We start from the raw sequence: 18,405 nt of genomic DNA on the forward strand, positions 1-18,405 counted from the left end.
ATGTATAGGATTGCATTGTTAAGGAACCACGATATTGATATTTGTCATTTAATGGGACTGGTGTTAGCTTGTACTGGGCAGGAATTTTTTTTTTTTTTTTGTAAGAGTTATACAGTGAAAGCAGACATTTACTATACCTTGTTGAGAGACTGAGTTTTATGTGCCCACATTCCATGGGCAGCTCTGAATGAAACAGAAGGCTTTAGGGGGAAATGACATCTGCCCTGCCTGGGCGGGGGGGGGGGGGCTGGTAACCTAGAAACTAGTGCTACTAAATCAAGCAAAACTTTTTGATCTGCAAATGCAACCCTGTTCAAATCTGAGGAGCCCAGGATCTGATCTGTCTTAATGAAAAGCAGAGGCAGCATAGCCCATGTGCAACTCAAACTCTATCTGAAGGTCAAATAGTTACGATAAATGCCTACTTTCTTTTATTTAAACAGACAAGATATCCAGACAGATTTACATATATAACAACATATCATTTATAAGTCAAAGCGATGAAGGCTTTCCTGACGTTAGCAATAAATGCAGAAAAATTGCTGGTTTCCCTCACTTTTTGCTGCAGTTCTTCTATACAGTCCAGAGGAGGAAAACAAGAAATCACTAGGAGAAAATAGGGAAAAACATAAGTTGTTGCATAAGTTGCTACTTTATCCAAACTATGAAGTTAGTGAATCTTAATATACTGGAGTTAACAGTTCTTGCTGCAAAGATTAGATGATTTTTAAAAGCAGAAGCTAAACGCTAATGCCTTTTTACAGTGTGTGGAGAGAGAATGATGATCTGAGATTAGATTTATAGAAAACAGTTCCACTATGAAATGCAACAGTACTCAGAAACTTTAAGCATACCTTCATAAGCTCCCTCTTCATTTATGGTAAGGGTAAGTATGTATGGTTTCTCAAGATCTTTGTGGTCAACACAACGGAATATAAACTGCAAATGAGTTGCTGAAGGCAAAAACAATATTTTGTTAAGTGTGTCAGGTAACATTCATTTGCATGCGTTTCATGTCCCTGCAACATTTTACTAAGTCTTAAACTGCTACTGTATTTTTACCAGTTAAAGGATTCACATTACATAGAAATGTATCTGCTCAGTCTAGAGAGCACCAGCCATCCTATTTTGTTCAAATTACGCTCTGAATATTAGGTGGCTGGATTCAGAGATCCACGGATGGAGTTCTGCTCATGGGATGCTTCTGTTCACAGAATGAAGAAATGAAAGTTTCATGAATTCCTTCCCCCCACTCCAAGTGAGAGGGAGCCTCAAACCACATGAGAGTTGGTAGAGGAGGCTGCAGGGCAAACTAGTAAAAATCATTTCGAGCCCTTTCCATGAGCAGAGGCCTTATTATCTTCAGTGAATAGGATTCCTATTCTGATGACTGATATCGCCCTGATGACTTATATCATTATCATCTATATAATGCCACCATCCTACCCGTTTTCCATATTCCTAGCACAGTATATTGCTCAATCAAAAGTGCATTTGGAAGGGAAGAGAGAATGTGTACAATAACCCCAATTTCTGGCCTCTTCCTTATGGAAGTACAGTGGTGCCTCGCAAGACGAAATTAATTCGTTCCACGAGTTTTCTCGCTTTGCGATTTTTTTCGTCTTGTGAAGCACGGTGTCGGGAAAGTTTTGGAAAAGCTTCAAAAATCACCAAAGTCTTTAAAAACCTCAAAAAAGGCTACCACACCGCGTTCTATGAGTTGCTCCTCGAAGTCAAGTCACAACTGTATTAACGGTGTTAAGAAAAAGGAAACAAACTTGCAAGACGTTTCCGTCTTGTGAAGCAAGCCCATAGGGAAAATCGTCTTGCGAAGCAGCTCAAAAAACAAAAAACCCTTGCGTCTAGCGAGTTTTTTGTCTTGCGAGGCACCACTGTACGCAAGTAAAACAATCCAAGATTGTGATAATTGATTGGATAGGCAACATGAACCCGCCCCCCCCAAAGAAGCATGCATCATTTTGGTTTAGGTACTTAGAAAACGGATAGCGTAATCACACATGATGTAATGCAAGGGTGTTCCATCTCGAAAAGCTGGTTTGTGAACAAAAAAGCAACCTGTTTGTTGCCATTATTGCAAAATCCTCTTTTCCCTGCTGCCCCTGTAAAATGAGATTACTGACAGCACTGAACAGTTGTGGTGGCTGCTTCTCACTCATCTATATAGGACCCAGAAAAGACCGGAACTATCAGCACCAATTATCCATTAGACAATGAACTTGCAGCACACGAGTATATGCTGGAGGAAATGGCTTTCTCCTTTACAGCAGCCTTTTGTACAGGTGGTAGGGCAGACTTGCATGGGAAACTGTTTCTATTCAAGTTCACACTTGTTGCACTTTTTATTGGGCAGTTAATGGATTAATTCTGCTACAGCAAAACAATACTAGTCACACCCTGAAATTATAGAAATGAACACATCGGTCTTACCACCAGTTTTGCGTATTTCTAATCCAAGCCGCTCTTTAAATAGTTTTTCAGACTTATGAAGTCTTTCCATGATTTCTTCTGGGGGCTTGCTTTTAACTGAGATTTAAACAAAATAAGACGCAGTGTGCTTTTTTTCATCATTAACCTAAAGTTGTATTTTTAAAAAAACTTTGATAAACCTATCAAATAGGCCTCTCTTGTTTGCTGCCTCGTTTGAATTCTACAAATGAGGAGTTAATCCATGCTTTAAAATATATATATATATATACTATTTAATGAGCCACCTGCACCATCAAAATTTCATTTTCTTGATGTGGCTTGTTCCTACTCAACTGAATACTTTAATATGAACACATCTTTCCCACCAATGTTTTGTTTTTTTATATTAAGGTATTTTGATGGGTCATTTTGCTTCCCAAGTTAGAAAGCAAGCCTTACTATATAATCCTATGTATATCTACTCAGAAGTATGCCAAGGATTGCATTCATAGTCCTTTCTATTGCCCTAAATGTAACACACATGTAAAGCTCCTAAAAGTGTCATATTTTAATGCATTTATTCAGAAGTGACACTTGCTAAGCTGCCAGATTTTTATAAATCACAGGCAAATATATCATACATTTTAGTACACATTTCACTATGGGGAAATCATCTTCATGGAGTTAAACTAACGTGATGTGGCCCTTTGCCACACATTTCTCAAATAGTATGGCATTTTCCAATCTCTCCAGAACTAGAATTCATTATCACCATTTTGATTGTGACTTACTTTTACTTTTTATGATCAATTCTTCTCTGAGCTCTTGAATAGTAGCCATCAAGTCTGCCTCTTCCTTTCTGCCATCCTTAAGGCCAGCAAGTACTTCGGATAATTTCTCTTGTTTTTCCTCAATGGATTTGTTCTTCTGACAGGCTTCTACAAGCAACAGGGAGAACTTGGAAAACTTTGCTCACTGCTCACCCCATATTCCTGATAATTTACAAACAAGTTGAAAAGCATTGCTACCGATATTAATAATTGGCAGACCCCACCTCTTATATACTACCATTGTGAGAACTGTCCACTTATTCCTATAATCAGCTTTATGCTCATTAACAAGTTTCTAATCCAGACAAGGACCTGTCCTCTTATCCCATAAATGCAAAGTCTGCTGATTAATCTTTAGTAACAGAACAACAGTTTGATTTTAGATTTTAGGGTGCTTAGATTTTAGAAACAGAGGCAGCACATCCTATTTTGCCGCTTGAGGCAAAACGGAAAGTGGCAACCTGCCCTGCTGTTACACTGCACGCCCTGCCATATTTGCCATATTTGCCATGGCAGAGAAGCGATGGTGCTTTTTTCAGACAATATCTCACTGATTTGAGGTGAGATCTCGCATAAAATGGATGTGATCTTATCCAAAATTGGCACTGATGGCAGTGCTTCTCTGCTGCTGGCAGAGGGGCAAAGCAGGGTACCTGCAAGAGTGACACCTGAGGCCGTGGGCTCACCCTGCTTAATGGCTGGGCCATCTCTGGAAGCCAATATCTATAGGCTAACACAACAAAGCATTTCTCAACTCCCTTCTCACTATATTCAAACCTTGTTTTCAACCACCACATTTTCCCATGTCCCCCACCTTCGCTCGCTCTACTCAAACCTCAGCCATGGTTCAAAACTGCCACTCCCTATCCCCCCCTTAGTGTTGCTTTATCCCTGCTCTACTTAAACCTCTCCATCTTCCATTCCTTAGCTGCTTCAAATATTGTTTGACTCCTAGTACTATGTGTTGTCTTCTACATTAAGTTCCAGATTCCATGTAGCCATTTAGAACAGGTATTTTATTAACAAGCAAGCACTCATATCTTTTCAACATCCATTATTTAACTGTCTCTAACTAAACAAGCTAAGTGACAGGCTCGCTCTAAGATTTCTATACACCTTAAAGATACAGTAAGATTTGTCTGCAAACGTAAGAGGGCTATAGAATTGGAGGGAGGAAGAGGCATGGAAATGGGGGCAGTCTCAGTGCAAGCAAGAGCTGAGAAAAGGAGGGAGGGAAAGGGAGGTGAAGATGAAAATGGGGGAGTGCAAAGGGAGTTCGCAAAAAAGGAGGGAGTGGGCAGCATGGCCATGATTGTGAAGTGAAAGAGTATGACAGTGACTTCAGAATAGGAGGGGCTATTTGCTTCATTATTGGGCAGAAGGTGAAAAGGGTGCTTAGGAAGAAGATGGCATCAAGTTAGTTTGTGTACAGGGTGGGGGTTGCAGAAAAGGGGAGACAAGAAGGTATGTACCCATGCAAAAATATTTCATGAACAACTCATACTCTACCATCTGTGTACTCATGAAATTTAGTGATCATCTTGTCCCCATCTATTAATCTGTTCGACCATTTATCTGTAATTAAAAACAAAACAAAACAGTTATTTGCCAGCCCACTCCTGAAACATTTGTGCTGGTTTATAAACAATGTATACAAAACAGATAACTTTTGCTGATAATCTATGCTGAAAGTCTTGGCCCTCACCAAATTTTATTTATACCCAGATATGCCTCCCCAACCCAACATTGCTGAGAGACAAGTGCAGGAGATGGGATGACATGGGACCCAATTTGTCTTTTCTTTCTCCCCCACCAGCCTCCCTCCCAACAGCTTCTCAGCCATGGAAGGGGACTGCTACTAGGGTGTGTCCTGCATTCCACAAATGTTTTAAAGAACACCATTTTCTCAGAATTGCAGTTTAGCATCCCTTGCACATAGGAAACTGTTTCTGTGTAGAGCACCTTTGCCTCCGTGGTAGGAAGTGTCAATTAACAATAATTTAATAGCAATAATCCATATAAAATTGTACCTGAAAGTTTGCATAAAGACTCCATGCATAAATCACTCAGCCTCAGTGTCTGGTCAATCTTCTCATTGCTACAAGTGGTTTTGAACTTAGTCCATAATTCCTTCATGTGTTCTGCAAGTTTTGCCAGTTCATCATCACCTTTTTCCTGGGCCATGATTCTAAAAATAGATTATGGTATAGTCACCAGAAGTTTCTCCAGGCTTCTCCAAGACAGGCTTGCTGATTTCCTGGGCAAACGTAAAATAATTGCTTATTGAAAAATCCCACGTATCCAAGTCATTTAGATTTTAAAGGGCAAAAATCTAGGTATCAGAATAAGTGTTGGGCTGTTTACAACTGAATGCTATCATTAGCCATAAAAGCTTGCACAAGACCCTATGTAATTCTCAACATGACAAAACATATAAAATTAATCCTAACATACACATAACCCTTCAAAATGAATACAACTTAATTCTTTAAATACTAAATAATGATGGAGCCAAATAAATTTTTAGTGGGAGTGAGTTTCATCAACTGCCAAGAAAGCCTTGCTCTTGGTAACTGCCTCTTAGTGATGGGTGAGACTGCAGGGCCTGATTTTCTGTTATAAGGTTTTGTATGAGCAGGCAGCCCTTCGCATAGACAAGTCCCAAACCCAAAATATGTTACCAGTACAGAATTGCTGCAATATGCAGCATCCTGTGCCAAACGGAGTTTCCAAACCATCTTTAAAAGCTACCTTACTTACAGTGCTAATAATTCAGCTTGGAAGGAGTCAGAGCATGACTTACTAGCTCAAGTTTCCCCAGGAATATGATCGCAGCAGACAAACTAGCTTGGCCACTGATACTCCTTGCACCGCCATTGGCAATGTTTGGGTGCAGATGCTCCCTTCAACTACAGCTCACCTTCAAGGGAAGTGTAAATCCCTCCCCTCACACAAGACAAGCTGCCCAACTCCATCCAGGTGTTGCCAGCTTTACCATTTTAAAAAAGGGGTGTGAGGCCAAAGAAGCTTTCCAGGGGAAGAAATCCAGTAGCAAAATCAAACCATATGTAAGAAGAGATGAAACTGTTCACCCTCAGGATAGCCCAGTTGGTAGAGCATTAGATTCTGAATCTCAGGGCTGTGGGTTCAGGCTAAAACATTCCGGCACTACACGGGGTTGGACTAGATTACATCTGAGGTCCCTTTCAACCCTACAGTTCTATGATTCTTTGAAATCTAGTTGGCGGAGTAAATAAAAAGCCAGTCCTGCTTTCTGACCGGCCACTTTCTTCCTTTCTTTCTTTCAAGAATCTTCCTGAAAATGAGGCCCTCACGACGTTAAGGACGATGCCTCTCTAATAAGTTTTTAATCATTGGAGTCCCTTCCAAATCTACAACTCTATGATTCTAAGCAGGGATCGTAAGGGGCTCCCCAGGCCCCTAAGTATGGAGATAGACTATTTAACATGAAAAAAATCAGGAGATTCTTTTTTAAAAAAAAAAAAGGTTCTACTTTGCCTGGCAAGAACTGAATTCTCTCTGTGTGTGTGCATAAGTGTGTGTGTGTGTGTGTGTGCGCCCACCCCCTATATACACACCACTCAAAAACATATATACTATACATAGCCACACGCTATATCTATATCTATCTATACACACACACACACACACACACACACTACATATATAAACAAACACACACACAGATATACTATACTGTATAGATCCACACACTATATATACACACACACTACACATATACATACACTGCATATACGTACACACATGTACAGACACACATTCACATAATATCCACTCACTATCTATACACACCATTATATGTGTGTACACACATACGCATGTACACATACGCATGTGTACACACACACACACACACACACACACACACACTACATATTTATATAACAATAGACGAGTCCTCCTCCCCCCCCCCATACCAAGGGACGCCGCGGCTGCAAACCGGAGCCTGTCTCCCGGCTGCGAACAAGGGTCCGTGTCCAGGTCGCCTTGTTCTCGGAGCGGGGCTGCGACTCAACGCACGCCCCGCGCGCGGCCTCCCGACTCGCTCAGCTCTGCCGCCGCTTTGTTCAAAACGCGCGTCGCCTTCGCGCCCGCCGCCAACGGCCAACGGCCGCTTTCCTCCTTCGCGCTCAGCGTGCGCCGCACAACGGACCCAGCGATTGGTCCGCGTGCATTGAAGTCACCGGTGACGTCAGGTTCTCTCTTCGCTATTGGCCAAAGAGATGACGGGTGACGATTTGCATGGTGGGAATTGTAGTTCGGTTTTCTCTCAACGACGAGAGCGGGTTAAAGCGCCCAACACGTCCCCTAATTATACTCTGACTGCTCTCAGATCACGAGCGGCCTCTCTGATCCTGCTTCCCGCAGGGGGTGCTACCTTGCCACCGAATCAGAGAGTTGGAAGGGATCCCCAAAGGTCATCCAGTCCAACCCCCTGCAATGCAGGGAAATCTCAACTAACGCATCCAGGACCGATGCCACCCAACTATGCCAAGCTCCAGACTAGTTGTTCATATATTGTGTATTATTGTGTGTTGATATTGTAAACTGTAAACTGGGAAGAGTGGAGGTATAGAAATGTAATAGGTAATAAAAATAATAGTAATAAAATTATAGGCTAGTGCTATCTTCTTCTACTATTTATTGAATTTATATACCGCTCTATACCCAGGGGTCTCAGGGCAGTTCACAGAATAAAATCAAGATATAAAACCACAAAATACCTAACAAAAATAAAAACAACAACCCAATAGCCTGGTAGTGGCTCTCCAAGGATGCTACCTGACTTGACTGACACTGAAACACACAAACACACCTTTTAACTGGAGATCCCAGGGACTGAACCTATATTTAAAGCTCTTGTGTCATGGTAACAGTCATGGCTAAGAATCCTGAATCTTGTAAGTGCACTGGAGTCCGGAGCCCTACCTAGGCAAAGGGGAAATAAAGGGTGGCATCTAAGATGTGCCCCTGCTGCATCAGGCCAAAGGCCCTTCTCTTTCTGTTCTCACAGAGGTCAACCAGATGCGTGTGGGAAAACCACAAGCAGGATTTGACCACAAGAGCCCTTCTCCCCTCCCTGTGGTTTCAGGAGCATACTGCCTTCAACAGTGGAAGCAGAACTTAACCATTGTGGTTAGTAGCCATTGATAACCTTATTCTCCATGAATATATCTAATGCTCTTAAAACCATCCAAATTGGCAGCCCTCACTTATCTTTGGAAAGCAGATTCTATAGTTTAACTAGTTTAACAAGTTGACCACAAAGTTGACATGAGTCAACAGTGTGACGCAGCAGCTAAAAAAGCCAATGCAATTCTGGGCTGCATCAATAGGAGTATAGCGTCTAGATCAAGGGAAGTAATAGTGGAACTGTATTCTGCTCTGGTCAGACCTCACCTGGAATACTGTGTCCAGTTCTGGGCACCACAGTTCAAGAAGGACACTGACAAACTGGAACGTTTCCAGAGGAGGGCAACCAAAATGGTCAAAGGCCTGGAAACGATGCCTTATGAGGAACGGCTAAGGGAGCTGGACATGTTTAGCCTGGAGAAGAGGAGGTTAAGGGGTGATATGATAGCCATGTTCAAATATATAAAAGGATGTCACATAGAGGAGGGAGAAAGGTTGTTTTCTGCTGCTCCAGAGAAGCGGACACGGAGCAATGGATCCAAACTACAAGAAAGAAGATTCCACCTAAACATTAGGAAGAACTTCCTGACAGTAAGAGCTGTTCGACAGTGGAATTTGCTGCCAAGGAGTGTGGTGGAGTCTCCTACTTTGGAGGTCTTTAAGCAGAGGCTTGACAACCATATGTCAGGAGTGCTCTGATGGTGTTTCCTGCTTGGCAGGGGGTTGGACTCGATGGCCCTTGTGGTCTCTTCCAACTCTATGATTCTATGAACTATACAGAGTGTGATTAAATACTTTATCTATCTCGGATCTTGCAACATAGGTGTCCTCAAGCTTTGTACTATGAAAAGGAGAGGGGGTGAACCTCTCTGTCCGTTATCTCCACACCAGGAATAATTTTCTGCACCTCTTATCATGTCTTCTCCTACCCTTTCTCTAAACAAAAAAGCCCTGAATGTTACTTATAATCTGCTCCACCCCTTGGTCACTTGGGTTTCCTTTTTCTGAACCTTTGCAACTGGTACGGGCAACCATGGTTTTTGCTTTTTGTTTGCAGAGAATTTTACATATAAAAAACAAACATTGCAATATACACAGAGTCGAGTGTGGATTTCATGCTCTTTATTCAGCTCATAGTGGTGAGGAGGAATGGAGTTCCCCCAGAATGTCTGACTTATATACATTATTTACACAATGGGCCCCACGTGATTGGCTAATTCCGGGATTCTCCTGCAGGCCAATCAGGTTGCGGATTCCCTTCCACCTGGAACTAGATTGGGTGGCTCCTGTGGACCAATCAGACTGCTGCAGTCTGAATCCTATTGTTCTAGGACCAATCAGACTGCTGCATTCTGAATCCTATTGTTCTTGGACCAATCAGACTGCTGCCTTTTGGATCCTATTCAACTCAGTACATAACAAACGTGTAATAGAGATAATACAAGGACTGTACAGATGCTGTTTCAGTGAAGACTGATCACATAATACGTGAGGTTGTGGTCTGGAGGTCCGTTCTTAACCTGAAACTGTTCTTAACCTGAAGCACCACTTTAGCTAATGGGGCCTCCTGCTGGCGCCGCCGGAGCACGATTTCTGTTCTCATCCTGAAGCAAAGTTCTTAATCTGAGGTACTATTTCTGGGTTAGCAGAGTCTGTAACCTGAAGCGTATGTAACCCGAGGTACCACTGTATGCCCTTCCAAGTTCCTTCCCAAGTTCCTCCCAGAAAATGACCACGTTTGGTGAGTTAAAAAAGGTTTACTTGCAAACTCACCAAAGGTCAAATTCATGTGCTTTCCTGGAGAGTTCGGGACAGTAAAACTTGGCTTAGTTACAGTGGTGAAAGTTCCTAAATTATTGGTTTAGGAACTCAAGAGCAGCGTTTTAGAGCCATGCGGTCTGAGCTGCAGCAACCAGCTGAGCCCTCCTCACAACTTGAACTTCTCTGGTAGACTGAAGGGGAATAAGGGCTTAATTGCCTAGTCCAGGATTCCTCAACCTCGGCCCTCCAGATGTTTTTTGCCTACAACTCCCATGATCCCTAGCCAGCAGGACCAGTGGTCAGGGATGATGGGAATTGTAGTCTCAAAACATCTGGAGGGCCGAGGTTGAGGAAGCCTGACCTAGTCTATCCCAAAGTGAGCTAAACCTGGCAGTACAGCTTACTCTATGTCTTAATCCCTTAGACTTAAGCATGCTGGTTATAATAGGCTCGTTATCCCATAGGTTATTTGTAATAATGTTGGGGAATCTCCACAGTAGAAGAACAGTTGGTTCAGGAAGAATTGCCTTTGATATTATGTTTGGGTTTGCAGAACCCCAAAATATACCGTAAGTTACAAGACAGTTGGTAGATGGCATAGATTTTAGAAGCTAATTTAGCAGCATATGGAGTACACAGTTAATGAGCCCATAAAACGTATTTCAAAATTATATATAGTATTTGTAAGGTGGTAATCCCCAATATAATAAAGTGTTTTTCTAAGCTTTCCATTAAATATTCAGCACAGAAAGGAAATAGGGATGCACTTCTGGTTGTACAAAACTCGGCACACTAGGGTATTTTCTCCCTGCCTTGTCAACATGTTGTTCTGAAATCCTGTTTTTGCAGACAGAGAGAAAATCTTTTTAAAACCATCTGTCCACAGAATGTCTAACAATAAATAAATTAGGTTAGCATTGATTTTCATTTCCCTTTCGTTAAATTTAATGCAAGCGTAGATATTTCTTTTCCATTTCACAACCTCTATATATGTCATTAAAGCTGCAAGGACTCACTCCCTTAGGCTGCAAGTGCCAACAAAATGGAGTTTACTTCTGAGTAGTAGTTCACTGTGAGATGGCTATTTTGCACCTCTCATAAATTCTGGGCCAGAATGGGATAAAGAGCAAAGAATCAGACTGCTAGCTGAACTGCTACAATAAAACAGCTTTTATAATAATAGACTGTGTGCTCTGCAATTGGTTCTTCTTCAGTACTTGTAGGCTGAATATTTCTTTCATGTCACCTGCCTTGAGTTTGGGAACACATCATCCTCTTGCTTTTTAAATCGCTGTTTGTTGTTTCCTAATGAGTGCTGTGTGCAGCAGGAAGAGCTGAATCCATTCATTTACCTGTTGCAAAAATAGTTCTGTGCCGCATGCGTTGATCTTTAGCATCGCTCTCCAAAGAGCTTTTGTGTTTCCCTGGCCTTTTTAGATCCAGTGAATTATATTGCATTCTTCTATTTTTACCTGTTGTCTAGCAGGCTGCCAGCGTGTCTTCTCCGTCTGTGCAGGTGCTGATTAGAGACTGCATTTGAAATGCAGCAATGGCTTCCTCCCGGCTTTATTATTTTCCCATTGACGAAAATGTATCTACAGAACACAAAAAGGAGCCAGCACTCACCTGACAGAGTTTGTTAGCAATTCTCAGTTCTTTTATTAGGATTGCTCATCTCCAATTTAAAAAAAAACACACCTGTTTTATGTAACAATGACAGAGTTTTATTTCTTTGCTTCTTGGAGAAGGATGAAAAAATTTGCAGATTTTTCCAAATCTGCTCATAAAGGACAGAGTACAGAAAGCTCTGCCTCAGTGGGGAAATCCTGTTAAGTCTTTAGCACAGTCTCACCTGATAAATTCAACCATGATGATGATGATGATGATGCAAGGTACAACTGATAATAGATGCTTTTCCAAGCAGCTCAACAAGACCCCATAACAAACAGTAAGGTTGTCACAAACAGGCAGGACAATGGGGAGGAGAAAGAGGATCTTGGCGAGGGGTGTAGCTGCAACTGGGACCCACTGGGGCAAGCCGGGGAGAGGGTGGTTTTGTGGGAAGTGCTCACAGGATGACAGGGGACAGTGAGGGGATGCGGTTCAGTGTGCAGAGACCAGAGCAGCAGGCCCCATCATCAGAGCCAAAGGGGTCTCCACAAACAAGGCGGGCTCTGAGGGAGCCGTGGGAAGTATGTTCTGGGAGGCTGAGGCAGGCAAAGGCCCACAGCCTGCCAAGTGGGGCTCCTTAGTTCTGAGAGAATTCCTCAGCTGGATTGAACTTCAGGACAGGTGAGGGTCACATGCCTTATCAAGCCCAGGTGCTACAATCAAGACTCAAAAGCGAAAAGGGGAGTAGGGCTGTTGGGCTGTGTCTGCCTATCTTTCTATGTTGATGAACCTTGACTTGGAGCTCTAGAACCTCTACAGGACTGTTCTTTGGGTTGGACTGTATTTCCTGACTATTGGACTTTGTGCTTGGCCTATTTGGATTGACCCTGGACTGTGTATCTCGGCTGTTGAGCTTTGGACGTGACCTACTGTATTTGTCAGTGGGACTCAGGGGTCAGAGGTTCAGGACAAAGGTCCACAATGCTGCTGTGATTGTTGGTCCTAGCCCAGGAGCTACCACGTATATTCATTAGGTCCAAAATGTCAGTACTGGACAATGCACTATAAGATGCACTATTTGGAACTTGCATGTGAGGCATGAAAAGGAATCTCATGGTCAGCAATCAGTCAGACCAGTTTTACCAAGAAGTCTCCATGGGACACATGATAAATGGATGCTCATCAAAATTTGATAATTCTGAACAAAACAAATTAACTGAATTTTGGATCTTCTTCATCATTATTTTTCATTCCAGTCGTTCTAGATGATGGATTTTATCATCAATGTTCCATTCTGACTCTAAGTGGAGGGGGAAAGAAATTTGCTGCCTGATCTCTGATGACGCCTGAAGTTAATGTTATTGTTGCCATGAATGAAAAAACATTGTGTACCAAGGGTAAGTGGACTTCAGCTAACACTGTTAGAGAAGTCATTTTGCTTTGCTGCCTTGTCCTTCTTGCAAACATTTGCTTAGCAACACCTGACCTCGGTTATCACATCATGTTTACTTTGATAATATGCGTACAGTAATCATGGACATTTTCTTGCATTAGTTAAAAGGTTTGCAAACTGAGGTATGGAGATCCCAGAGATGCTTGTTGGGTGCTTATCAGGAGCTTCTCAATGAGAAGACCAGCAATGACAGATAAGCTTGCCAACCACTACACCTGTCATGAACATACATGACAAAATTTGGGAGTGTCCTAGCAGTTATCCTAGGCTCTTGCAGGGTGGCAGTGAGATGCAAGCTGTGTGAAATGCTTTGCACCTCTAGAGCCACCCCTCAGAATCCTAGTTGATATTCACGGCCTTAGAAACCTTGCAAAATTCTTCTTTGGACTATCACTTTTTTTTGTTGCTTTATTTCCATGCCCGCCCCCCCCCCGCTCTGCCCGCCCAGTAAATAATGTCAATCGAGAGTGAACAGAATTTCAAAACATAAAGGAACCTCCTGGAGGAGATTCATGGAGCCATCCAGTCCAGTAGATTAGACCATTTTCCACAGTGGCCAATTGGAAACCCACAAGCAGGGCATGGAGGCAACAGCAGGACACACCCAGAATAAAACCCCAGTCTGAAGAGGCCCTTTGTAAACTGAAAACGTTGCAAAAGTACAATTGGTTGTACGTTTTTGTACCGGAACCATTGTCGGAGGGCCACTGTTGATCAGCACTGCAGAACACCGTGGCGTGCAGCCAGTGCTTTTTTCCTGGGGGTACGCAGGGGTACGCATACGACCCCTAAACATTTTGTGAATCTAAGTTTGGCCTCATTGGGGGGCAGTATTTCAATATGAGTAGGAAAATGAGAGTACCCCTAGACATTTTTTTTAGAAGAAAAGCACTGCCTGCAGCAAAAGCTCCAAGTCTCTCTTCAGAGAGAGCCTCTCCTAGGAGCACCAGCCTTTTCACCAGTGGGGCTGTGGGTGGGGAATAAGGACCGAAGAATTGCAATTCCATATACAGCAATCTCCATAGGCCGGTGAATAGCAGACCTGCATATAGGAGACAGAATTCTTAGGGGAAGGATTTGAACTCTACTGCATCACTTAAACCATCAGGCCTTGCCCAAGTCAGACCCTCCCAGTGTCCCTTTCTTCCAGGGACAGTCCTGGATTTACAGATGCCACCCCAGTTTTTCTAATTTGATCCTGGAATGTCCCGCTTTTCCTTACGATGTCCCTATTTTCATTGGGGAAATGTTGGCAGGTATGGAGTTCTGTGACCCCCCCCCCCCGAGCCAAGGAGCCAACGACCTTTAGAATACACCTGAAGTCAGCCCTGTATAGGAAAGTAAAAAAAAAAGATTAATGTTTTATTATGCTTTTATATATGTTGGATGCCGGCCAGAGTGGCTGGTGCAGCCCAGTCAGATTGAAGGATTGGAAGCCAGGCTGTCCAGTTGAGAGCCAGGCCAGAACCATGTTTAACCTCTAAAAGCCATTTTTCTGTTGCAAAAGCCATTTCTCTGTTGCAGCTAAAACTATTCTTCTCTCTCTTGCTTTGCAAACAGCAAGCGTTACAAACAGCAAGTAGGTCACAGTTAAGATGTCTGCAGGTGCAGGAAGCTTGTGGTTGGCCAGTTTTGCCATTTCTGAGAAACGACCCCTGACAAACAGGACGTAGCTAACCAGAGAAAGAAACTGTCAAAACCACAGGACGCAGTTCCAGTAAACACCTGCTCAAGCCCAGTTCCAGGAACTGGTAAATAGGTTATAAGCCAGTAGCGCCACCTAGTGGAATAGGCAACTTGGAACCGAAAGGACACACCAATTTATTAATTGGTTGAGCTTTAATGAATATGCATCAATGACCATAGGAAATTGTCAATCATTGGCTAAAGGGATGCCAAGGGGCTGAACTGTGCTTTGCAAGAAGGTATATGAGTTAGCTACCCCCAAGGAGGGGGGGCATTCTTCATTTTCCTGAATGCACCCTATTTGCTTTTTGTCTGACAAAAATCCAAATAAAAAAAACTTTTTCTTTAAGAAACTTTGCTGCCTGATTTTTTCATTCCTGGTCTGTATTTCTGAAGTCCCTTTCATTTCTGGTGCCAAAAGTGACTCGGATCAGAAGGACTTTAAGTGTCCTCAGAGACCAGGAGGCAGCTCCCTTGCCCTCTGGGCAGTGACGGCGGAGGGCCAACAGACCTCCTGGCTTCCAGGTGCACACCGAACCTTTTCTTCGGAGGGGGACAGAAGGCAACTTGACCCTCTTGCTGTATCCTGGGACAGAGGACAACGGATTTGAAGAGCAGAGGTTGGGAGGACAGGGCAGAGAACAGCCGGCTGGGGTGAGTACATGGCAACAAGCCCTGAGGGGATAGGAAATCCTCCTTTTAATTAAGGAGAAGGGAGGTTCTGATCAAATCTCCAGCGTGGATAGTGGCATTAAGTAGAAGGGTTGACCCCTGAGAACCACCCACGCTTTAGTATTAGGAAGGAGAGAAAGGGGGGGCACAGGGTGGTTAGTGTATGGTACAACGTCTGGCGAGAGAGGCATTTTGTGCATGTATGTGTGTTACCCCGGGGCATTCCCCTGGGGTCGTAGCAACAAGTACTCCGTTTCCCAGTCGGGCGACCGCACCTGGGCGAGAAAAGTTGCGAAATGAATGTGTGAGTGTTTGGTGTGGGGACGCTGTATAGGGCCATACTGAAAATGGGAGGGGGGAGGCTTGAAAGGTCCAGTAATTCCCCTTCAATGTATGTTAAACAACTTCAAGAAGGGATTCAGCGGAGACTATGGCATAGACCAGGGGGGGGACATCCTGACCAGATCCCCTATATAGACAACTGGCTGAAGGTTGTAGATGACAACCCCCCCCCCCGGTTGAAGAAATGCAGGACTGAACATTGCAAAGTCACTCCCTCATGTCAGGTTTTGGAGAGGGAAGATGTCCAAAAGAAGTGCAGTGTTTATGGAGAAGAGTGTACAGAACAGTAAGCAGTTATTACTGCATTAACAGAGGAAAATAAAAGAAAAGAGCATGAAACAGGATGCTGCTATAGAATTAATGTAACAGGATCTTGAGCAGACAAATGAAGGACTTAATAGATTAAACACAAGTCATTTAGAAGAGAGGTCTCAACTAATTCAAGACCTCCAGAGGCATGGAGGAAGACAAAGAAATTTCTGCTATTATTTCAAATACAAATGTGTATTCTGAGAAGATTAATATTCTGAAATGTCAGATCAAGTGCAAAGAGTATGAAATGCAAGACAGGGAAATTGCTGAAGGATGTACAAAGCAAAGGTGTGAACAGTGGAGGCAGAAAGCTTTCAGAACTTTCTGAGCAGTTAAATGCAATAAAAATCATAACTGGCTGAGAAAAAAAAGAAAAATTGAAAACGCTAGTAAAACAAAAGAGAATGAAGAATTTGTTAGGCAAAACAAAGAGACTAGCCAAACAGTTAAAGATCTTCATTCTGCAATCAATACTTGTGATGTTACTTAAAACAACAAACTCATGGAGTGTGAGTCACAAATTAAATTGCTTAAAGAACAAATAAGTAAATCAGCTAAAAATTGCAAGAAACAGAAATAGAATGTAAGGAGGGAACAGACCATCTTAAATCCCAGGTTGATGAACATATCTCTGTAAAGGAGAAATTGAACAAGTTACTAAAATTAAAAGAAAAACAAAGAACAAAGTTTTGTGAATGAGCTGAAATCAGTGAAAGATTCACACAACCAGCTCACTTTACAAAATGCAAAAGAAGGGATGAAGATTTAGCTAATTTATCCAGACAACTTGCTGAACATACTGACCATCTAGAAATTGTCAGAAGGTCACTGCAAGGAAAGGCAGAGATTGTGATATCCCTAAAAGACAAGCTTAAAGTTGTGGAGCAGCAGGCTTTTGCAAAATCGGGATCCTAGGCTTCAGTATTTTAGCAAAACCTCTAAATGAGAGTACCAGAGGAAGAGAAAGAGACCCCTTTGAGTGGGGACCGGCCCAACAAGAAGCCTTTGAGACTATCAAGCAATTAGATTCCACAGTGAAAGGCTGGCCACCCTGTCTGTGGGCTGTCACTGCCACCGTCACACTAGTGGAAGAAGCAGACAGGTTCATGTTTGGCCAGGAGATGCATGTGAATGTGCCCCATTCGGTTCTCACCCTTATGGAATATAAGGGATACACAGGCTGAAACAGGCTTTGCCCAACCCATTGAGAAGTCTGCAGGCGCAGTGGAAGCTTGTGAAGCAGACGTGCCTGATGTTCTAGAGAGACCAAAGGGTCCTAGCCATTTTAAGGGCCAGCCTTGATTCTTGGCTGTTGCCAATACTCCAAGGGAGGAAGCCCTGGGTAGCGTGGCAGCCACTGAAGACAGCATGTCAGGCCACAGTGGCAGCCAGACCAGAAGGGGCTGTGGGACGCCCAGAAAGCCCAGAGGGGGCTAGAGGATGCCCAGAAAAACTACCAAGGCCAGAGGGGGCTGAGGCTGTTTTGGGAAGTTGTTTCTACGCTTCAATAAATCTGTGTGATGGACTGTGGGCTGGAAAGAGGCTGAGAGAAGGGAAGAGGAAGGCAGTTACAAGTTGTTCCTCAAGCAGCAGAGCACCCAGAAGTGGGGGTGCAAGCCAGGCAAGCCAGGCAAGCCGTTCCAAGAGCTCTAAGAAAGCCAAAGTCTCCAAGAGTTGTTTGTACTCTGAGGCGAAGTCCAACAGCAAAAGGCATTGTCCTGCAATTGGCAACTAGATGCAAGGCTAACTTCCAGGAGTTGAGATGTTACTGGAAGCAGTATGGGGTTCCGAAGAGATTGCCGTGATGCACTGCAAAGGCCATCGGAGAGGCCAGGACATGGTCACTAGGGGCAACCGGAAGGCAGACAACGCAGCTCGTGAAGCAGCTTTGAAACCTCCACCAGCACTCAACGCAGCCCTCATCCCACAACTCACTCCAGACGATGTGGAACCACGCTACACACCGGAGGAACAACAGTGGGCACGCCAGGAAGGAGCAACACTCCAGGAGGGATGGTTCCATCTACCAGACAACCGTGTTTTTGTGCCCCAGCATCTAGCCAGCGTGATTGTAAAGAACTACCACGAGTCTACTCACATAGGAAGCCCAGCTGCTAAAGCACACCTTGGGAGAAT

At 43.4% G+C, this 18,405-nt stretch overlaps 1 protein-coding gene across 1 annotated transcript; it reads right to left on the bottom strand.

The window, feature by feature from the left end:
- Positions 1–408: 408 nt before the first annotated feature.
- On the bottom strand, positions 409–7,420 carry SPC25 (SPC25 component of NDC80 kinetochore complex). The gene is made up of 7 exons (XM_082237067.1): positions 7,217–7,420; positions 5,288–5,445; positions 4,767–4,832; positions 3,219–3,365; positions 2,449–2,544; positions 855–953; positions 409–606 (listed from the first exon to the last, which is right to left on the bottom strand). Exons 2-7 carry the CDS (start codon positions 5,439–5,441, stop codon positions 482–484), a joined length of 687 nt encoding a protein of 228 aa, XP_082093193.1. The 5' UTR covers positions 5,442–5,445; positions 7,217–7,420; the 3' UTR covers positions 409–481.
- Positions 7,421–18,405: the final 10,985 nt, after the last annotated feature.

The sequence above is a fragment of the Podarcis vaucheri genome, assembly GCF_965113315.1.
Source record: "Podarcis vaucheri genome assembly, chromosome: 1".
In the NCBI taxonomy this organism is placed as follows: Eukaryota; Metazoa; Chordata; class Lepidosauria; order Squamata; family Lacertidae; genus Podarcis; species Podarcis vaucheri.